Source organism: Leptinotarsa decemlineata, unplaced genomic scaffold (genome assembly GCF_025532065.1).
Source record: "Leptinotarsa decemlineata unplaced genomic scaffold, Ldec_3_MD MMD2_tig00000133_RagTag_RagTag, whole genome shotgun sequence".
Lineage (NCBI taxonomy): Eukaryota > Metazoa > Arthropoda > Insecta > Coleoptera > Chrysomelidae > Leptinotarsa > Leptinotarsa decemlineata.
In genome coordinates, this window is record NW_027412542.1 from 767,051 (window position 1) to 785,236 (window position 18,186).

The following is an 18,186-nucleotide window of genomic DNA, read 5'->3' on the forward strand; positions in this document are numbered from 1 at the left end:
ATTCATTGAATAGCTAGACTAGTCGACTGATAACAATCATTCCCTATACATTTGGCCATCTGAAAATAGCATATTTTGCAACTGAATTATACTAAATACCTACCTCGAAAATATTAAAATCTACAGCCTGATGATGAGTGGCAGCAGATATTGTCCGAACTGCATCTGGATTCCAAATAACAATATCAGCATCAGATCCTACAGCAATGCAACCCTTCCTAGGATAAATGTTGAAAAGTTTGGCAGCATTGGCACTTGTTACTTCAACGAAACGACTCAGACTCAACACTCCCGTGTGGACCCCCTTTTCCCATATAACCGACATTCTGTCTTCCACACCGTTTACTCCATTCGGGATTTTGGTGAAGTCGTTTTTACCAACCGCTTTCTGGGACTGATTGAATGTGCAGTTGTCGCTGCCAGTTAGTTGCAGCACATCCCTTGAAAATAGATAAAATTGGTGATTGTATTTCAACAGTTTCATTAGTTTTAAGGGGTAACATCGAGTCAGGAATATGAGTATTTTATAAACTATCTCACTTTCTGCGATCTTGATGATATAACTTGAACAATGGATATAAAACCACTGCAATTCTTTTTGAAAAAACAAAAACATTATGATATAGAAAAAATGTTTTAAAACAATGTAAAATTTATAGAATAACACTGATTTTTTTCAATTCTTGAAAAATATAGAAAAACCACTAAACAATGTAGAAAGAAAAATAAAGAACTAGATATTAAAAAAAATAACAGTTGATATTCTTTATATTCTTTGAAATTATTCTTAGTTGTAGATACCTTATTCCACACTTTCTTGAATTCTTGTACCCTGTTAAGATACATACAATATCCTCGTTAGTTATATATAATATACTTATATTTTTGTTCAATAAGCCTATTTGATTAGCTTACATGACGGATGTTATAGTAGTTTCATCATTCTCAGTTATACATCATCAATGACTTTCAACAACACCAACTAACATCCAACCCAGCAATTATCAAACTAACACAATCAAAAATAATAATTTTGTCGAGAAAAATTTGGAATCTCTGACGTGAAATGAATCTACTGAAAACACTTTCCCTCGCCAGAACAAAAATGCTGTTTCAATAGAAATAAATTATGTTATGCAAAGTACATATAAACTTTAACATTTTAGTTTTCACACTCACAGAGATTACACCTAAATAACATTTAATAATATAATCAAATGTAAACTCTTACTGTGAAAATATCAACACATATAAGATTTATCAATAAAATCTACGGTAAACATTGAAAAAAACGCATTGACATATCAATTTATACCTCACCAACAAAAAATTGTATATAGATATTATTAATAAACTGTAACGACACAACACACAACAAACTTGATGCATTTATGAAACGCAAGCGAACATATCCCTTGGTTTAGTTAGACAGAAAACCTTGAAACTCAAAGCATGACCCGGAAAATAGAAAGAGCTCACGTCATCAAAAACGGAACTGGTATAAGTTAAAGAGCATTGAAGGCTATTCTAAAAGGTTAAATCTTTCTGTCAGTGCGATGATGATATGGCTTTTAAGCGCATGGACTTTTTTTATTGATGACGAAATGAAATCTCCGGCATTCATGTTCCTAAGGAATAGAAGAAGAAAATGAAATATGATATTTGGGATATCGAGATACAACTTTCTTTTTTTTTTATTCTATGTTCAGATGAATCGCAGTTCTAGCAAAGGATTTGTAATTTCTAATTGCCATACGTCCACCAGTGCTGCTGGGCTTAAAAACCATCAATGCTTTGCTGGGATCAAATGCTGAGTAAAAGTAAGCTGGATATCTCCCCTTAGAAAAATGCCATCTATGGAATCGACAGAGAACTGAAGCCTTGCTAACTTTCTAAGGTGCTTAATTTTATATTGTTGAATAGTGTTCTTTGATTCTCTTATCTTGTATCAAACTAAATTAACTGAACAACAAACTCTTCTATACGTTTTCTAGGGTAATTAATAATTGACAGTCAGTGGAAAATGTATTACTACACTCAAAGGACAAGTTTTCATTTAGGAAAAATAAAATATAATATGTACTTAAACCTATAAAAAACAATTAACAGTCTACCTCTGGGAATTCCAAAAACAACGTTAACAAAAATTTAAGTAGTTTTTGACGATCAAATTATCACTTATTTGTCAAAATGAGATGTATGAAAATGTTTTCATTGCTTGCACTCTAGTAGAACGTTTCATAAATGAAATTATGGTGTCCGTTTCTAGTTTGTGCAAGAAATATATTTTCTATAAGCTCATTTATTCTGTTCCAAACCAGCATCTATTAAAAATATTTGTCTTATTAAAAATTGTGTTTATTTGGATATAAAATTAGAATATACAGATCATTGATTTATTTATATTTGACTACAATTTTCTAGAAAAGTCGAGCAGTTCACATTATGGAAATATTTCCTTATTAATACATTACACTTGTTACATGAATAGCATTTTACAAGTGTTGTTCATGACGAAGAATTTCAAGAACGAAGTTTTAATGATGAACGAGAACGAGAATGTTTCCTGCTTATTCATCAAACTCAAACAACTGTTCATGCAGCTGCAGTTTCGTAAGAATGTATCATCTTTCCCTCCAACCGATTTCCTGGAGTCTTTGAAGTCCACTAGATGCTCGTTAGGACAACAAGAGGATTGTTCCGAATTCTTGGGGTTCTTGTTGAATACTCTTCGTGAGCAAAACAATAGCAAAATCAATATTCCCAGCCGCTCTGGACTGAATGATTCCGTACAACCATCTCGTCTTGTGTTTGTAAATCTTTTGCTGGAAAAATCCTCACTTGTTTACTTTGTGGTAAATGTTCAAGAAGTACTGAAAACTTATGTGAATTTCTGGAACTTCATCTAGCTTTTCCTAATACGACTAATTACCAGTCCGTGCAAAGCTTATTGTTAAATCATCTGAAAATGGAATTTTTAACAGGTGATGATCAACTGTATTGTCAAACATGCGCCAAACTAACTGACTGTTATAAGGAAACAAGTATAGCTGAGGCACCAGTCAATCTAATAATAACACTGATGATTTTCAAACAAGACTCAACCTCTAACGGAAGCAAGAAACTCTTTGGAAGGTTCGAAATAGATGAACATTTCAACCTAGCAGACCACTGTTATAATATTCATGCAGTCATTGTTCACTGTGGTTCTGGCGTTGAATGTGGTCATTATTACGCCTTGGTCAAAGAAGAAACGGACTGGTTTAAGTTTGACGATAGTCGTGTCACGAAGTGTTCTGGCGATGCATTGAATTTATTGGAGCCTCTGGAGACACCCTACATTTTGTTTTATGAGAGAGAGGACATTGTTAGATCAAGATCTTCAGATGATGTGGTGCTGCAGGTTTTTCCGGGTTTTCCTGCAGCTGAAAAAGCAAATGCGCCACTGGAATCAATGAAGTCGCCCCGGAGCGCCAATTAATTTTTATTGTTGTATTTATTTTATTTTTATCGTTGTTCAAAAGTGATTATGAGATGTCATTACATTACTGCAATTGTGACAAAAGCTTCTAAAATATTTTTTTTTTATTTGTCATTCACTTCCACAGATTTTTTTTTATTGGAAAAGAATAGTAAAAATAAGAACGAATGTGAAATTAGCATCACGATTTCCACTACAAAGACAGCACCGATGAAATCAAAGGTAAACAAAGTCAGCAGACAGTGGTTTGTCGAATAGCAAATCTTCGACATCGATCTCCAAGTGAACTATCTTTTTCCGTCGCTCTGTAGTTTTTACGGCAAAGAGACAATTAGATGACATCAGAGACCAAAATCGAGATATTCGCGATTCAATAGAAGACATCGAGGTACTCGACAGGGTCACGAATGCCACGTTTGGAAATCCAGTGGAAAAGTAAAAATGAAGCATGAGCACGCCCCGTTTCTGCAGTGAAGTTTTTTTGTCATTTTATGAAAACTGCAAAGTATTTTAATCATATATTAATACACTGGAAAAAATACATTAGGGATTTATTTCATTTTGATTTTAATTTGAAATGGTGTTTTCTCTCTAAACAATCATTTCAGAGATTTACCGTGACACCACTGCAGATGGTGTAGACTCCATTACAAAAGTTCTATTCTAAGAGTGATCAAATTATTAATGAGTGAAAGAATACTGTTAATATTCACTTACGATGCCAAATATTTCAAAAGTTTGAGTGATGTGTCAGAGTTAGATCGGATGGGCGGTGATGTAATCATATTGGAATTTAGGGGTTGTCCTGTGATGCCGATCGCAGACGCTTCCACTTCTCCAAACACTTTCAGGCCCTCCGAGCGACTTTTACTCAAAATATCGGCCGATTTGTCCGAAGTAATGTGAGCCAAATACAGTGGAGCGTTCACCTACATTTCAAATTTGTTAAGAGTTCACAATCGTTTTGTAACACATCATGCGTTAGTATTCACATCGGTGATTCGTGGGAGTGCAACATACATTGGTTAGTTAATCTTGCAGAAAAAGCAGAAAGCGCAAAAAAAAACAAAAAAAAACAAAGACTTACTGTGCTAAATAATTCATTAAAGCAGAAGGTGTATCAGGATCCGTTCTAAGAGGAGGGCTAAGGACGTGGCCAGCCGAGTGATGGAAGCACTCGTGTCTGTAATGGGAACCGTCTGTCCCTAAAGCTGCAACTAATGTCTCGCCATACACTCGGTTACCACTTCTGAACGCCTCTAAAACCTTTGATGCTGATTTACTCATCACATGCACTATATACAACGGACAGTCTACCTATAACCACATCAGGTAGTGGATTATTATATATCTATAGTGGGTTAATAGAGTATACTATTTTTTTCAGAACAAATTTTGAAACTTTCCAGGCTGATCTTCAACACTAATTGAACTAAAATGCAAAACATATCGTCTGTTAAACCCTACATAAGGATCTGAAGAAGATACATCATCGTTTATTAACACAGTGTTATGCACTTTCAAATTAATTCAATTAATTATTTAGGTACTTTACAATAATTTTTTTACCCGTACTATTAAAATTAATTGGTTGCTACTTTTCGAAAATCAAGAAGTTACACCAGGAACCCCACATACTGGATATTGTTCGCCACAGTTATTCATCTATTCTATATTATTGATCATACTACATTTACATAATATGTAGCCACTGCTAAAGAGTCGGGTAAACATTGTGCGGCACCGAAAACGAAACAGATCAAATATCTTCAAGACACAAAAACAGGTCGATGTTTGATTCAAGCGGAACATCTTTCTATCATAACCTCAACTGTCATACCTCCTACCCCGTCCTTGAAGACCATCGCCCTTAGAATTTGAATAGGGAAAGTACCAAGTGTGACACATAATTGAAAAGATAATTTTATATGAAATTCATCTATATGGCTGTCCACTATGTTACTTTTCAATTTGGTGCCATTTTGTGGGAGAAACAATGTCACCAAGTAACTCCAGAAATGCTCCAAAATGTCAGACAACGTTTCATAGTTATTTTAATGTATGGTTGTTAATGGAAAACAGTTCCAGAATCTACTGTGAATTAATTTAGTTTGAAATTATACAGTTTTCGATTTTTTGGATACATAGAATATACATTTTTTTGATGAAAAACTTTTGTTTATCAGTCACAATTATTTGGTAATCAAAGCTTTAAAAATGCTTGGCTTTGTAATGCCAAATTGTAAGTCTGAAATATGGCTACGATTCACTACTTGAACTTAAAATTTAGAGAGCATTTTAGCATTGCAGATCATTGTTATGATAAAATGCTTAATATATTATCCTTTTTATCATCTCTTGATGATTCGAAATAGGTTAAAGAAACGCGCGTTGAAAGACAGTGTTTTTGTTCCGATATGCGAAAAGTGATTTCTTCAGATTCATTTTAGCCTAGAGATTTAGAACCTGAAGGAACTGGTGGATACGAAAAGACTGACTCTATACTATACTGGGTGCAAGAACACAGCTAATAAATGTGTTGGACCCGAACCATTATAAGGACCCCAGACCAGCTGTAAAAGTACCAAATTTTTGGTACAAACATCAGAAACACATCAGAAAAAGGGTCAATGGAAAGTACTTTATGAAGAGAAAAAAAGGTAAAGAATGGCTCCACTAAAACAGGGATCGGTTCAGAATAATTATAAAGCTATCGACCCACTAGTCACTGTCCATTTAGGCGACACCTGAACAAAATGGAGACTTTGAACATTGTGAGACATTGTATCACATGAAGCAATGACCTATACAAGAAACAAGATTGTTGGAATCGGTACCATGAAAATATTAGAGGAAACATGCAATTAGCCCATGAGCATGTAGTGTTTTCTGAATACTTGTAAGAAGAATACTTGCAAAAAAAGGTTTCATTTCAGTAAAAATTTAAATGTGTTCAATGTGTTACGTAAATAGCTCATCTCCTTTACTGGATTGTATGTAAATCCATTTTTTGAGACGAAAATATTGGATACCTTCAGTATCCTGTAAAACCTTTCAAATTAACGTTCGCTGATCTGAATGTTCATTAAGTTACTCACTTTTGAAAATAAAATCAAAATGCTTTTTTTGCAAAGTTGGAATATACTGAACTAGCACCGTTAAGGAAATCATGATAAATATGAAAGACGAACAGCTGTTTGTTGAATTTGATGTCATCTATACATATTAGAGCATAAGTAACACATATTGGACTTGATCCACAAATTTTCAGATTCTAGTTTCATATTAAATAGAAAAATATCAGAAAAGTAATTACCAAAAGTTAGCAAATATCAGTTTTAATAAGAAACATACAGTGTCTGAAAGCCAAATGGAATAAATTCATTATTTCGGTTACTGTACATATTTAAAAAAAAATAACGAAACACGTCAAATGTGAATTATAATTTGACATTTGACTCGATTCATGTGGGTTTTCCTCAAACTCAAGCATCACTTCTAATTTGAGATCATCACTCATTGCACTGGCAGCTGCTTTTTTATCTGCCCCACATGGCCAAGCTCGCGAAACTGCTTCTATATTTTGCTTATTCTTCCTTGAGTTATGGGCGGTAAATTAGGAAATTTCTCATGAAATAGGCGAGTTACTTCCTGTTGTGTTTGGATTTTATCTCCGTAACCAATCATTTGTAAAACTGCATTTCCGTTAATCTAACCATTTGTTAGACTTGAAGTTAACGAACTTTAAACTTAAATTAAAATACTGACAACTAATGTTGTAACATACAAAACACGTTGACAAGGCGTTTTGGACTAACGTTGCCACGTAAATTATTTACAGTTTTTTAAAGGATACCATCTTAAAAGAACATTGCTATGGTTTTTGCTTACTTTCTTATTATCAATACCTCATATATTGCAATAAGTTTTGGGTGTGTTTTATCGAATTTCGGTAACCACATGATTTCAAATTCATTTTATCTTAATTGTTGCAATAAACTTGAAAGCAATAACATTTTTGAATAGAGAATGAAGAGACCTTTCAAACGATATATCACAAGCCTATACTTCACATTTAAACAATTGGGGGTTGTACTCGTCATTCGACGGGGGTTGAAGGTAAGGATAGCATTTTCCCGTTGAAGTATGTCAAATTATAATTTAAATTTGACGTGTTTCGGGATTTTGTTAAAATATGTACCGTAACCGAAATAATGAATTTATTCCATTTGGCTTTTACACAGTGTATACATATATAGCATACCTGTCCAAAAAAAACTGCATGGAAAGTTTCAAAATTAATAGTTTTGACAAAGGAATAGAATAACTTATGGGATAGCAATGAATTTCACAAAAAAGTGGAAAATACTACATTTTATAAGGTGAATTTGGACTAGCAGTTATTTGAAAGTTTGGTGGGTTCACTCAAAAAAGTGCATATAGAAATTATGTTACAAGAATAATCTAGATTGTTGCAAAAATATTTCAAGTGCAAGTAAGTTGCAATGCAATTATAGATATGCATTGTTCTTGTGTTGAAATTGGCAAAATTTTCAGATAACACGTGTTTCGCTTCACAATAGATTTTATTAGCACCATAGAAAATGGAAGTGACTGGCAAACTAGCCTGCACCAAGAGGATCCCTGGTTTTCAGGCTTCTGCCAATTTTGTTCAACTACTGTTGAATGAAATGAAATAATATGGTAGAGCTTCTTCCCACTGAAAATCTGCCTGTAAAATTAAATAACTTTTTCATCAATTCAAGTTTTCAGCATATAACAAGTGAGTCAATAGTTCCCTCAAGTGTGTAATGGTAGAATTTGCCTGTTAAATTTTCTTCAAGAAATGAAGAATCAAAAATAGAATTTTCAAGAATACCACCTCAAACTCCAATTTTATGTGGTCGTTTTGTTTCCCTTAACATAATGAGGAATTGATGGTGGATGAAATTACATGCGAAAATATATAGGATGGTCAAATATAAGTATATCAAACATATGAAACGAGGGATCAAGTTTCTGGGGCAATAATAAACATAATAAAATAGTGATGAATTATCATTTTAGAACATTCCAAATGCTCTTCATGCAATTTTGAGAATCTAAGTAACAGAAGAGAGTATGTTGTCTAAATTGGCAAACATCAAGGTTTTTTATACAGGCAAACTCAGTCTTCAATACATGCATTGATAAATAACCAAAAAAATCGGGTAATTTAAACATATACCCATTTTGAATGAAGATATCTGGTTTCTGAATAATCTTTGAAAAAAGGAGAAAAGTTCTTAATGATCCCATTGCTTTTTTCCAGAGAAACCAACGTAAAATTTCTACGCGTCTCAGTAAAAAAAAATTAAACTATACCTTGGAAACAAAGTAATGTTTCTAACATCAATGAAAATTATAATGAACATTGCCCTAATAACAAACTTTTTATTGGGAAGTTTCAATATGTGGGTTAATCATTGCCAAGTCTTATGACATAATCCAAAACTTGATTAGTTTGAGGTTATTTTGAGTTCATTTTTTTTGAAGTCAGGAAAAATATATTAGTAAAGTTTGAGAAAGTGAAGTAACATGATGCATTTGCATAACAATTCTGATGGTAAGGTGCCTATTGAAATAAATTCATAGTTCCGGTGATAACCAAAAAAATTAATTTATATTGGATTTTAAACTTCTATAGAAAACATTTCAACTGATGACAGCACTAGTGTTCTCAACAAATAGTGAACGAACGGTAAATAGCAGATTCTTCTGTGAAACTTATAATTTATAAGAGACAGCTGACAGGATTTTGTTTTACTCTTTGACACAATTCCAATATTTCTGATAGAAATAATATACAGATGATAAACTTCCTTATAGTCTCGAACTAATAAGTTTTTGAAAATTTCAAACCAAAATTCGAAAGGTAAAAACGTTTACATTAGTTTCCCGAATCTACTGTTTCGAGATGAGGTTAGAAGATATAAATTGGCAAGTCTCAAAAAATGCTAGTGAGTGTTACCTAAATTTTTTGAAGATTGTTACAATCAACTTCTTTAGTCTTTGCTCAATATCTATTATAAAAGTAAGTGACTTTACTCAACAACTATTATAAAAGTGAGCGAGTGGGGTAGTATATTCATATTATTTCAATGATTCAGTCATTTTCTCATTGATAATGAATTGGAGACCGACTCAAGGAAGTGGATTTCACTGCAAATAGTATGATAGTTGATTTATTGGCTTTGCTCTTTGTGCAGTCGTCTATGCAAAGTGAACGAATATATTTATGAAGATTTTTCATATCTTTTGAAGTGGAGGTCACTTCTTGACAGAGTTGGAAAGAGTTGCTTTGTAGGAATCACACGTTAAAAGGTAAGACATCGTTAATCCTTAGCTCGCACAAGTTTCGACTTCTGAGGGTTGTCGTTCGTAGAGGTGCGACAGCTGGTTAACTGAAAAACAGATTTTAAACAGAAACAGATGTCTAATAAGATAACCTTGAGAGAAATTATTATATTTCAAAGTACAATTGCAGTTGTAAACAAAGCTTTGAAATAACAAAAAGACTGAAGTCTTTGGAACTCAAATATATTATCATTCATACAGAAATTAAACCATTTCCAAACTTTGAAGAAATGGTAAGAAAAAACTTGCAGTAACGAGTATATGTTGTAGTTGTGCACAAAAGAACTTGAAGATCTTGGTGATATTAGGTTCCAAAACTCTTTTGACATCTTTGCAATGAGGTATCGACTTTTTTTACCCCCACTCTGATAATGGGCTACTTTATTTCGACTGGATTTGAATCTAATACAAAAGTTTAGGAAACAACTGAGTTTTATAGTCTTGATCATATATGCAGACGACATATTTCCATCAATGCAGTTTTTGAATACTAACTTCAAGGCAAAAAGAAAATCAATGGTGCCAAAAGTACTATCCCAAGCATGCACATAGAACTACTACAACTCTAAAATACCTGTTTCGCAATAACACAAGCCCGGTTCACAGCTTCAGCTTCGACCTCCTCTGGTCTAGACATTTCGTGGCCCTCAGGACCTGTTATACCTTTCGCCAAGAGCCTCTCAGCGTTTTTTGCGATTAGCGATCCATTTTCGGCATGAACCTGAGCTAAAGCTCCTAGTTTATGGCAGTGTTCAAAAGCGCTGTACAGTTCTCCGTCGTTCAGCATGAAATCATAGGCCATGAACATCTTGAACGAGTTCACGCCGTAATCCCGACAAAGAATTTCCATGTCTTTCTTTATTTGTTCTGACCAGCGAGGTAGGCAGACATGCAAAGCATAGTCGCAGCAAACTTTACCATCGGCCTTTTGGCGATATTCGTGATAGGCGTCCAGAAGTGACTCTCCTTCTTTGGGAAACACGAAATCAACTGAAATCAAATGAAAATTTTATTAATTTATTTGAATTTCTTCACTCTCAAGTAAAGCAATGTATCACTAATAAACTGTGAAACTTTTCATTTTTGTCTTTGTTTTTATAGAGCATGTCTGTAAAGTAAAGCATAAACTCATCATTAATTGAATGATAATAAAGTTTATTCGTTCAAGTAAAATACAGAAAATATATACAATAGGTATTACGAATGAACAAAAGATACCCCACAAACTGAATATTTCAGTTAGTATGTGGTATGTAACTTAGGGGTCCTCTAGTATACAGTGCATTTCTTTAATGCCCCCCCCCCCCCTTTATTTTTTGAACGGGTCAGCTCAAAAAATTGAAATTTGGGGTAATGAAATTAATGCATAAATACTTTATTTTGAAGTGAAATTGACAGATGAATCTTTCAAGATGGCGACTGGGCGCCATCTGAGAAAAAAAAATTTATGGAAAGGGGGGTCTTGTGACACATCATTTTGAAGCTCCTGACAAATACTTCACAACCCTAGAATATGAAGTCAATATCTTCACCTACTACAAAATGGCGGAGCATTTAATAATTTCCTGAAGACAAACACATTAATATCGATATTTCTAGAAATATTCCTTTTTAACTGCCATAAGGCAATTCCAACAAACCTATAAGGTTTGTTAAGTTATTTTTTGTCTATAAAAACGACAAAAATGTCAGTACGACAATGAACATGATTGTTCAGTTAGAATATTCTCATTTAGTTTTCGGTTTTACTAGTAAAAAGGTACCACGTCAACAATCTCTAAAATGGTCAATTCTCGTCTATAGGGAGAAAAAATTGAAGGGGAGATGGGAGTGAATCCTGAACAGTCTACTTATTCCGCCGCGAATGTTTGTAAGGTGTCTCCTTCTACTGTGTGGAGACTTTTGAAGAGGAATAGGTATCATCCATACAAAATTAAAATAGTACACCAAATAACTGAAGATGACCCTGATCGACGAACAGAATTCTGTGAAATCATGACGGAAACCATTGCAATGCATCCTACCTATCTCCACAATATTTGTTTCAGTGACGAATGTACTTTTTTTAAATGGCAATGTTCAGAAACAAAATTGCCGTTATTGAGGTGACACCAACCCTCACGTTTTCCGGGAAACACATACCCAATATCCAGAAAAAATTAACGTTTGGACAGGAATATTGAGAAAAAATATTGTAGGACCTCTATTTATTGATCAAACTTTAACATTTGATTATGCTGGAAACTACTGTTGACCCTCTCATCACTGAAATCGTCGAAGCGAATCCTAATGAATTCAATATGGATATTGTATTCCAACAAGATGGAGCACCTGCACATTACTCCAGACATGTAAGAAACTATTTGGATACTACTTTTCCCTGTTGTTGGATTAGCCGTCGAGTTTCTACAGAATGGCCAGCCCGCTCGCGAGATTTTGACACCTTTGGACTTTTTTATGGGGCTATTTGAACAAAAGGTATACGAAACTGAACCTGCTTCAATATTGGATATACGACTCAGATGAATAATAAATATTTGTAGAGATATTGACGTTACTGCGTTCGAAAATGTTTGGCGTGAAATATCGGATAGGCTGTTCATATATCAAGAAGTTCAAGGCTACCATTTCGAGCATCTTCTGAACTGACCTCAAGCTTATTACCTCATATTATGTAGTTGAATGTCAATGTATTCAGGCAATTATTAAAAGTTACGCCATTTTGTAGTAGTTGAAGATATTGACGTTATATTCTAGGGTTGTGAAGCATTCGTCAGGAGCTTCGAAAAGATGTGTCACAAAACCCCCCTTTCCATTTAATTTTTTCCCCAGATGGCGCCCAGTCGCCATCTTGAAAGTTTCGTCTGTCAATTTTACTTCAAAATAAAGTATTCATGCATTAATTTCATTGTCCCAAATTTCAGATTTTTTGAGTTGACCTGTTCAAAAAATAAAAGGGGGGATATTAAAGAAATGCACTGTATAAATAAATACAATCACATACGCAAAAATCGTCAGGATAATGAAATGTTTTGCCAATCTCCAATAACAATGTACTTATCTCATGATGAATTTATGGACGCACTGTATATCTATATAATATAAGAATCAGACTCCGGTATATACAGCCTGGGTATGAGTTATATATGAAAATCATCAACCAAAAAAGACAACATAATGAAATTCTACCAGCTGATGATTCAGACTTAGTATTGATTGGAAATAGAAACAAAAGAGAGGACATTAAAATTGAGAGAATGGATTTCACAATGTTCTTTTCATTTATTGTGTTGTTTCTTCTGTCATCATTATTATTTTCAAAATATCATAAACATTAAAATAAATCAGAAATAATCGAAAATTTGTATCCAATGGTATGATAAAAAGTGACCTGTTTTGAACTAAAATTGATAAAATTCAATTATTGACAGTCTGCAAAATAATATGACATTGTTTTTTTACATTTTTTGTAAATGTTATCCTCAGATGCAGTATAACTGCACTGTAATGGGTATACTCAATAAGATTTTGAATAAACACAACTTTGAATTTCTTTTGCAGGTTTTTACTTAGTGATTAAGTTGACATATATTACCTATACATTACTTAGTCAAAAGAAAGAAAAAAGTTTTCGTTGTATGACTCCCCATGATACAACCCTCTCACTGAATCCTTTGGAGACTGTGATTTTATTTCAATAAAAAGTATGACTTCAACAAGATTATAATGGTATAATATTAACCACAATACAGGAAATAAATTGTCTAAGAGAATCTCTGCTGAACTTACTTTTTCAGATACAAACTTAAAAAAAGCTCTTTCGAAACAACTACTTTCACATGACCATTACACAAAAAGAAATTTCCTTCCAAACAACTTGTCTCGTGTAAACACGAAAATAGCTTTTTCTTATTCAGTTTGTACTCCAAACATTCGTTATGGAACTGAAACAGATATACAGGAATAATACTGGAGTTTTATCACAACGTCAAACCGTTATTTTTAACACCTCGACATGTGTTTCGATCACCAAGTGATCATCTTCAAGAGGAAGATTAAACTGGAAAAACTTGCTGGCTAACCCTATTTATACTATATAGGTACACCATACATGTGTACCGTGTACCACACCTGTATGGTATAACGATTTGGTGTTGGGAAGAAATTCGAGTAATATTCATTTACTACATTTACTTTCAAACAGTGCATCACAAGATATATAGGAACACAAAGTAATATATGAAAGAATATAGATAACAAATTTCATTTACATGGAACTTTAATGGTGACTTGTCACGATGACAAGTCATAAAAACATTCATACGGTTAATTGATTCAATCCCAGCCATAGGAATTTTGTTCAAATTGAAAATGGAACATTTTTCAGGAAAGATAAGTTTTCGTGGAAAAAGCGTTTGAGAAATTTTATCCATTTCAGTTTCATGTGTTTTTGTAGCTCCATATCTCAATAAATAATTATTCTACTGTGTCGTATATACTGATCGATAGAAAATTTTTAACTCTATACATTGATGCTGTACATTTTTTCCAAATTTTAATTTTTTGCCTCTTTCAGCTTAGTACTATATGATGTCGTAAGGCGATTTTCGGGCAATTTTTCTCTACGAATTCAAATTGAACCAAAGTGCTGCAGTGACAGCCCAAAAAATTAACCAGTCATTTGCCTAGTTAACGCCAGCACGCTGGTTAATGAACGCACTGTTCGACTGTTCATTCCGGAGATTTTAGCCTCGAAGATGAGCACCGTGGTTGACCTACAGTAATCCAGGACTATGATTTGAGGACCCTGGTGGATACTGACCCATCACAATCGGTGAGTGGGATGGCGGAAGAAATTAAGGTCAGCTCCCATGCGGTTTTTGATTGTTCAAAACGTATTGGAATAGTTGAAAAGCTCGAAAAATGGGTACCCCAAAGTTTGAATGATCGATAGAAATTGTCACCTTTGATGAAAAGTGGATGCTCTATGACAACAGAAGGCGTTCAGGACAGTGGTTGAACATCGATGAGCCACCCAGATACTTTCCAAAGGCGAAAACCCACCAAGAAAGACCATGGTTACTGTATGGTGATCATCGGCTGGTGTGATTTAGAGGAGTGACATACAATTGGTTTGAATCGTACCTCTCAGGCCGAAGTCAAATGGTAAGAACATCGGAACTCTCAGAAAGCAGGGCAATCACATCTGGTGTGCCACAGGGTTCTGTGTTGGGTCCAGGTCTGTTTTTGTTGTATATTAATGATTTGACTATGACAGATATATCTGGCAGCTTTACTCTATTCGCGGATGATACAACAATATTGGAAAAACCCAGGAAAGCTACATAAAAAGATATCATCTGACAATAAAGTATATTTTGATTTGATAACTTTCTATAACCGGGCCAAACCATCACAGCAGAGTCCTAATGTGAGGAAATCAACGAAATCATCATCCGAAAATTGAACAAAGTTCTGCCTCACCCACAATACCTCCCAGACCTCCTGCCAACCAACTATCATCTTTCCAAGTACTCCGATAACTTTCTCAAGAGTAGAACCTTCGCCAATCAGGACCAGACAAAAATGGCCTTTATCGACTTCATCGACCTAATAGTTATTTTTCAGTCGTATACTTAAATATTTATATGAAAGTAGTTGTTTCGAAAGAAATTCATCGGCCGATGTTGAAAATCCATAACGTTATTGTAAGACTTTCGTGTATCTATAAAAGCCTGAAAAAGCTATCACAATAAAGTGTCTCTTGTATAGAAAGAAATTTTTCATTTGTGTAGTTCAATATTTACGTGAAAGTAGTTGTTTCGGATGAATTTTGTATCTGAAAGAAACATCTGTGCATGATCTATACGTTTTTTCAAAGAATTCATTTTGAAGTTGCTCAATTCGACTCAAATTTTTAATATGTATATCATTCCTTTCACTTATTCATCAATGAATTAACAAAAAAGATTCTAATTGTTAAAAAAAAATTGAATGTACCTACATAGTTTGACAAGAAAAATGAAGTGATATAGAAAGAAAGACAAAAGATTGGACCACATTTCATTTGAAGTTATATGACTACTGCTTGAACACACAGTACATCGACACTCATCATCAGTAGCAAGCATACCAAACTGAAAAAACATGAAATCCCATTAAATATAGGGAAATTTTAATAGCTTAGAGTCTATAAATAGAAACTCTTTGAAGAGGGTGTTTCTGAAGAGCATGAAAGCATGTTTTCAAGAATGATTATTTGCTTCCAAAAATATAACTCCATTTCCGGGAATGTCTGATACAATGAAGCATTAAAAGATTTCTTCATGTATAAACAATGGGCTCATTTAACAAATTTTTTTAATTTCATTATTTGTAAGTTTATGTTTCAAATAGTACATCTGCAAAAAATGTAAATTTTCACTCTTTATCTTACCCATCAAATTAATAGTTGAAAGTGGCGTTTACCGAAACGGGGCGTGGTCAAGCTTGACGTCACATCAGTCGACTCGGCGACAAGGGAGTGCTGGCGGATAAGCGAAATATGTGTTCTAAAGTCGTAGAAAGCAAGTTGTGTGTTGTTTACTGCACAGGGTGTCAACTGCGTGAATATGAATAAGGATAGAAAGCAAGAATTATTCGGTAACTGCACCAGACAAAATTTTTATTTCACTGTCAAGTAACTTAAAATCGCGAAAGTTATGGCAGCGCGCTATGCGGATGGCCGACTTTGTACCTATCTGCCAAGGGGACGCAATTTTTTTTGCGAAGATCATTTTAATGTAAATATGAATGATAATGATTAATAAAAAAATTATAGTTCACTCTGAGCACTACTTTGAATTTTAGGTTGAAAAAGACTTAGAAAATTACATGTTTATCAAAACTATGAAAGTGGGAAAAATTATATTGAAACCAGACGTAATTTCGCATATATTTGATTGCCTGATTGATAGACTGACGGCCCATACATCTAAAGCTCCACCGTTTGTTCATAAAAAGGAAAAACAAATTTTGTTAAATACTTGTAACGAAGATATCGCTGAAAATCAAAGCATGTCTGATGAAGCCGGTACACAGGAAAATACCTTTGATGTTGGAATTCAAGTTAATAAACAGGTTTTTCGAAGATCAAAAGCCACACAGAACGTAAATATTATATACCACCGAAAAAGAAATCGTTCTTAAGAATTAGAAAATACAAAAAGTAGTGGAAAAATTTACGACTAAGTTCCCCCGAGGACAGTGAAAGTTCGAGTACATCAGACATGACTTCTGTTGATATATCATCCGATTTTACTTTGTCTGGAATATTTGTTCAAAAGTGGAATTCGAAAAACAATATTGAGCGAAGATCTATTTACTTAACAGAGCCGTTTTTGAATGTAAAAAGTAAGATTTTTAAAAAAAAGCTCGGACACGTCGATTTCTAATTGAAGGAGGACACCTTTCAGACCAATCAGATTTTTTGTAGTACGCACCCCCTCGGAGGGGTGCGTCCGACGGCCCTTATTTAGATAGGGAAAGTAGGTCGAGTGGCACCTTGTTTTAAAGGTCTTTCGAATACCTTTACATCTCTGTTAAAAGAACATTTTTGTAACGATTAGTTTTCGAGATAATTTGAAGATTTAAAGGTATTTTTATTGAGTTCAACTCTTTTTGAAATAAATCAAATTGTTTTTAAGGTATAATTTACGTTCAGAACTTTCATTAAAAAAAATTTTTTGCTTTTTATGACAACCTGTTAATACGTGTCCATTTGATTTCGTAAAAAAGTAAGAATTATTTGTTTATTACGAGGAGATTTTTTCGGGAGATGGCGTTGGTTACCACCCTTACATTTTAGGTAATTTGAGTGGCACCTCCTTATGAAGGTTGCCTTTTGACGTGGATATTTTATGCTTCTGATAAAAAAGTGAATCATACTAAAAACTTACCTACACAACGAATACAACCTGCTGATTTCCTTGAATGCTGATGACACAGAAAAGTTTAAAAAACTGTTTTAGGGTTAATAAATCCCAATAAGGATAACTCACATAGAAAATTTAGAGCAAATGTTCAAAATGTGCGCCATTTTGCTCCAAGCTCCATGTTCGAATTTTGCTCTTAAATTATTCAACATCTCAGGAGTTATAGCTCGGCATTCAACAATAATTCTACGACGTAATTCATCCAAATTGACTGACTGTGTAGCATAAACTTTAGACTTTAAATATCTCCACCAAAAGTAGTCCAGCGGTGTTAAATCTGGTGATTGTGATGGCCATACAATTGGCCCTTCAATTGTCCTTCAAAATGATTATTCA

The 18,186-nt window shown here is 33.9% G+C and overlaps 1 protein-coding gene across 3 annotated transcripts in view; it reads right to left on the bottom strand.

Moving 5' to 3' along the window:
- Positions 1-18,186, bottom strand: part of CRMP (Collapsin Response Mediator Protein) — a 38,741-nt gene that overhangs the window by 6,673 nt on the left and 13,882 nt on the right. For 2 of the 3 annotated variants that reach the window (XM_074172459.1, XM_074172458.1), the window contains 3 exons: positions 10,452-10,867; positions 4,569-4,798; positions 104-440 (listed from right to left, as the gene is read on the bottom strand). In XM_074172459.1, coding sequence (XP_074028560.1) covers positions 104-440; positions 4,569-4,798; positions 10,452-10,867 — 983 coding nt within the window. Of the gene's footprint in view, positions 1-103; positions 441-4,198; positions 4,411-4,568; positions 4,799-10,451; positions 10,868-18,186 lie in introns of all 3 variants that reach the window. The other variant, XM_074172460.1, reaches the window with a different exon arrangement.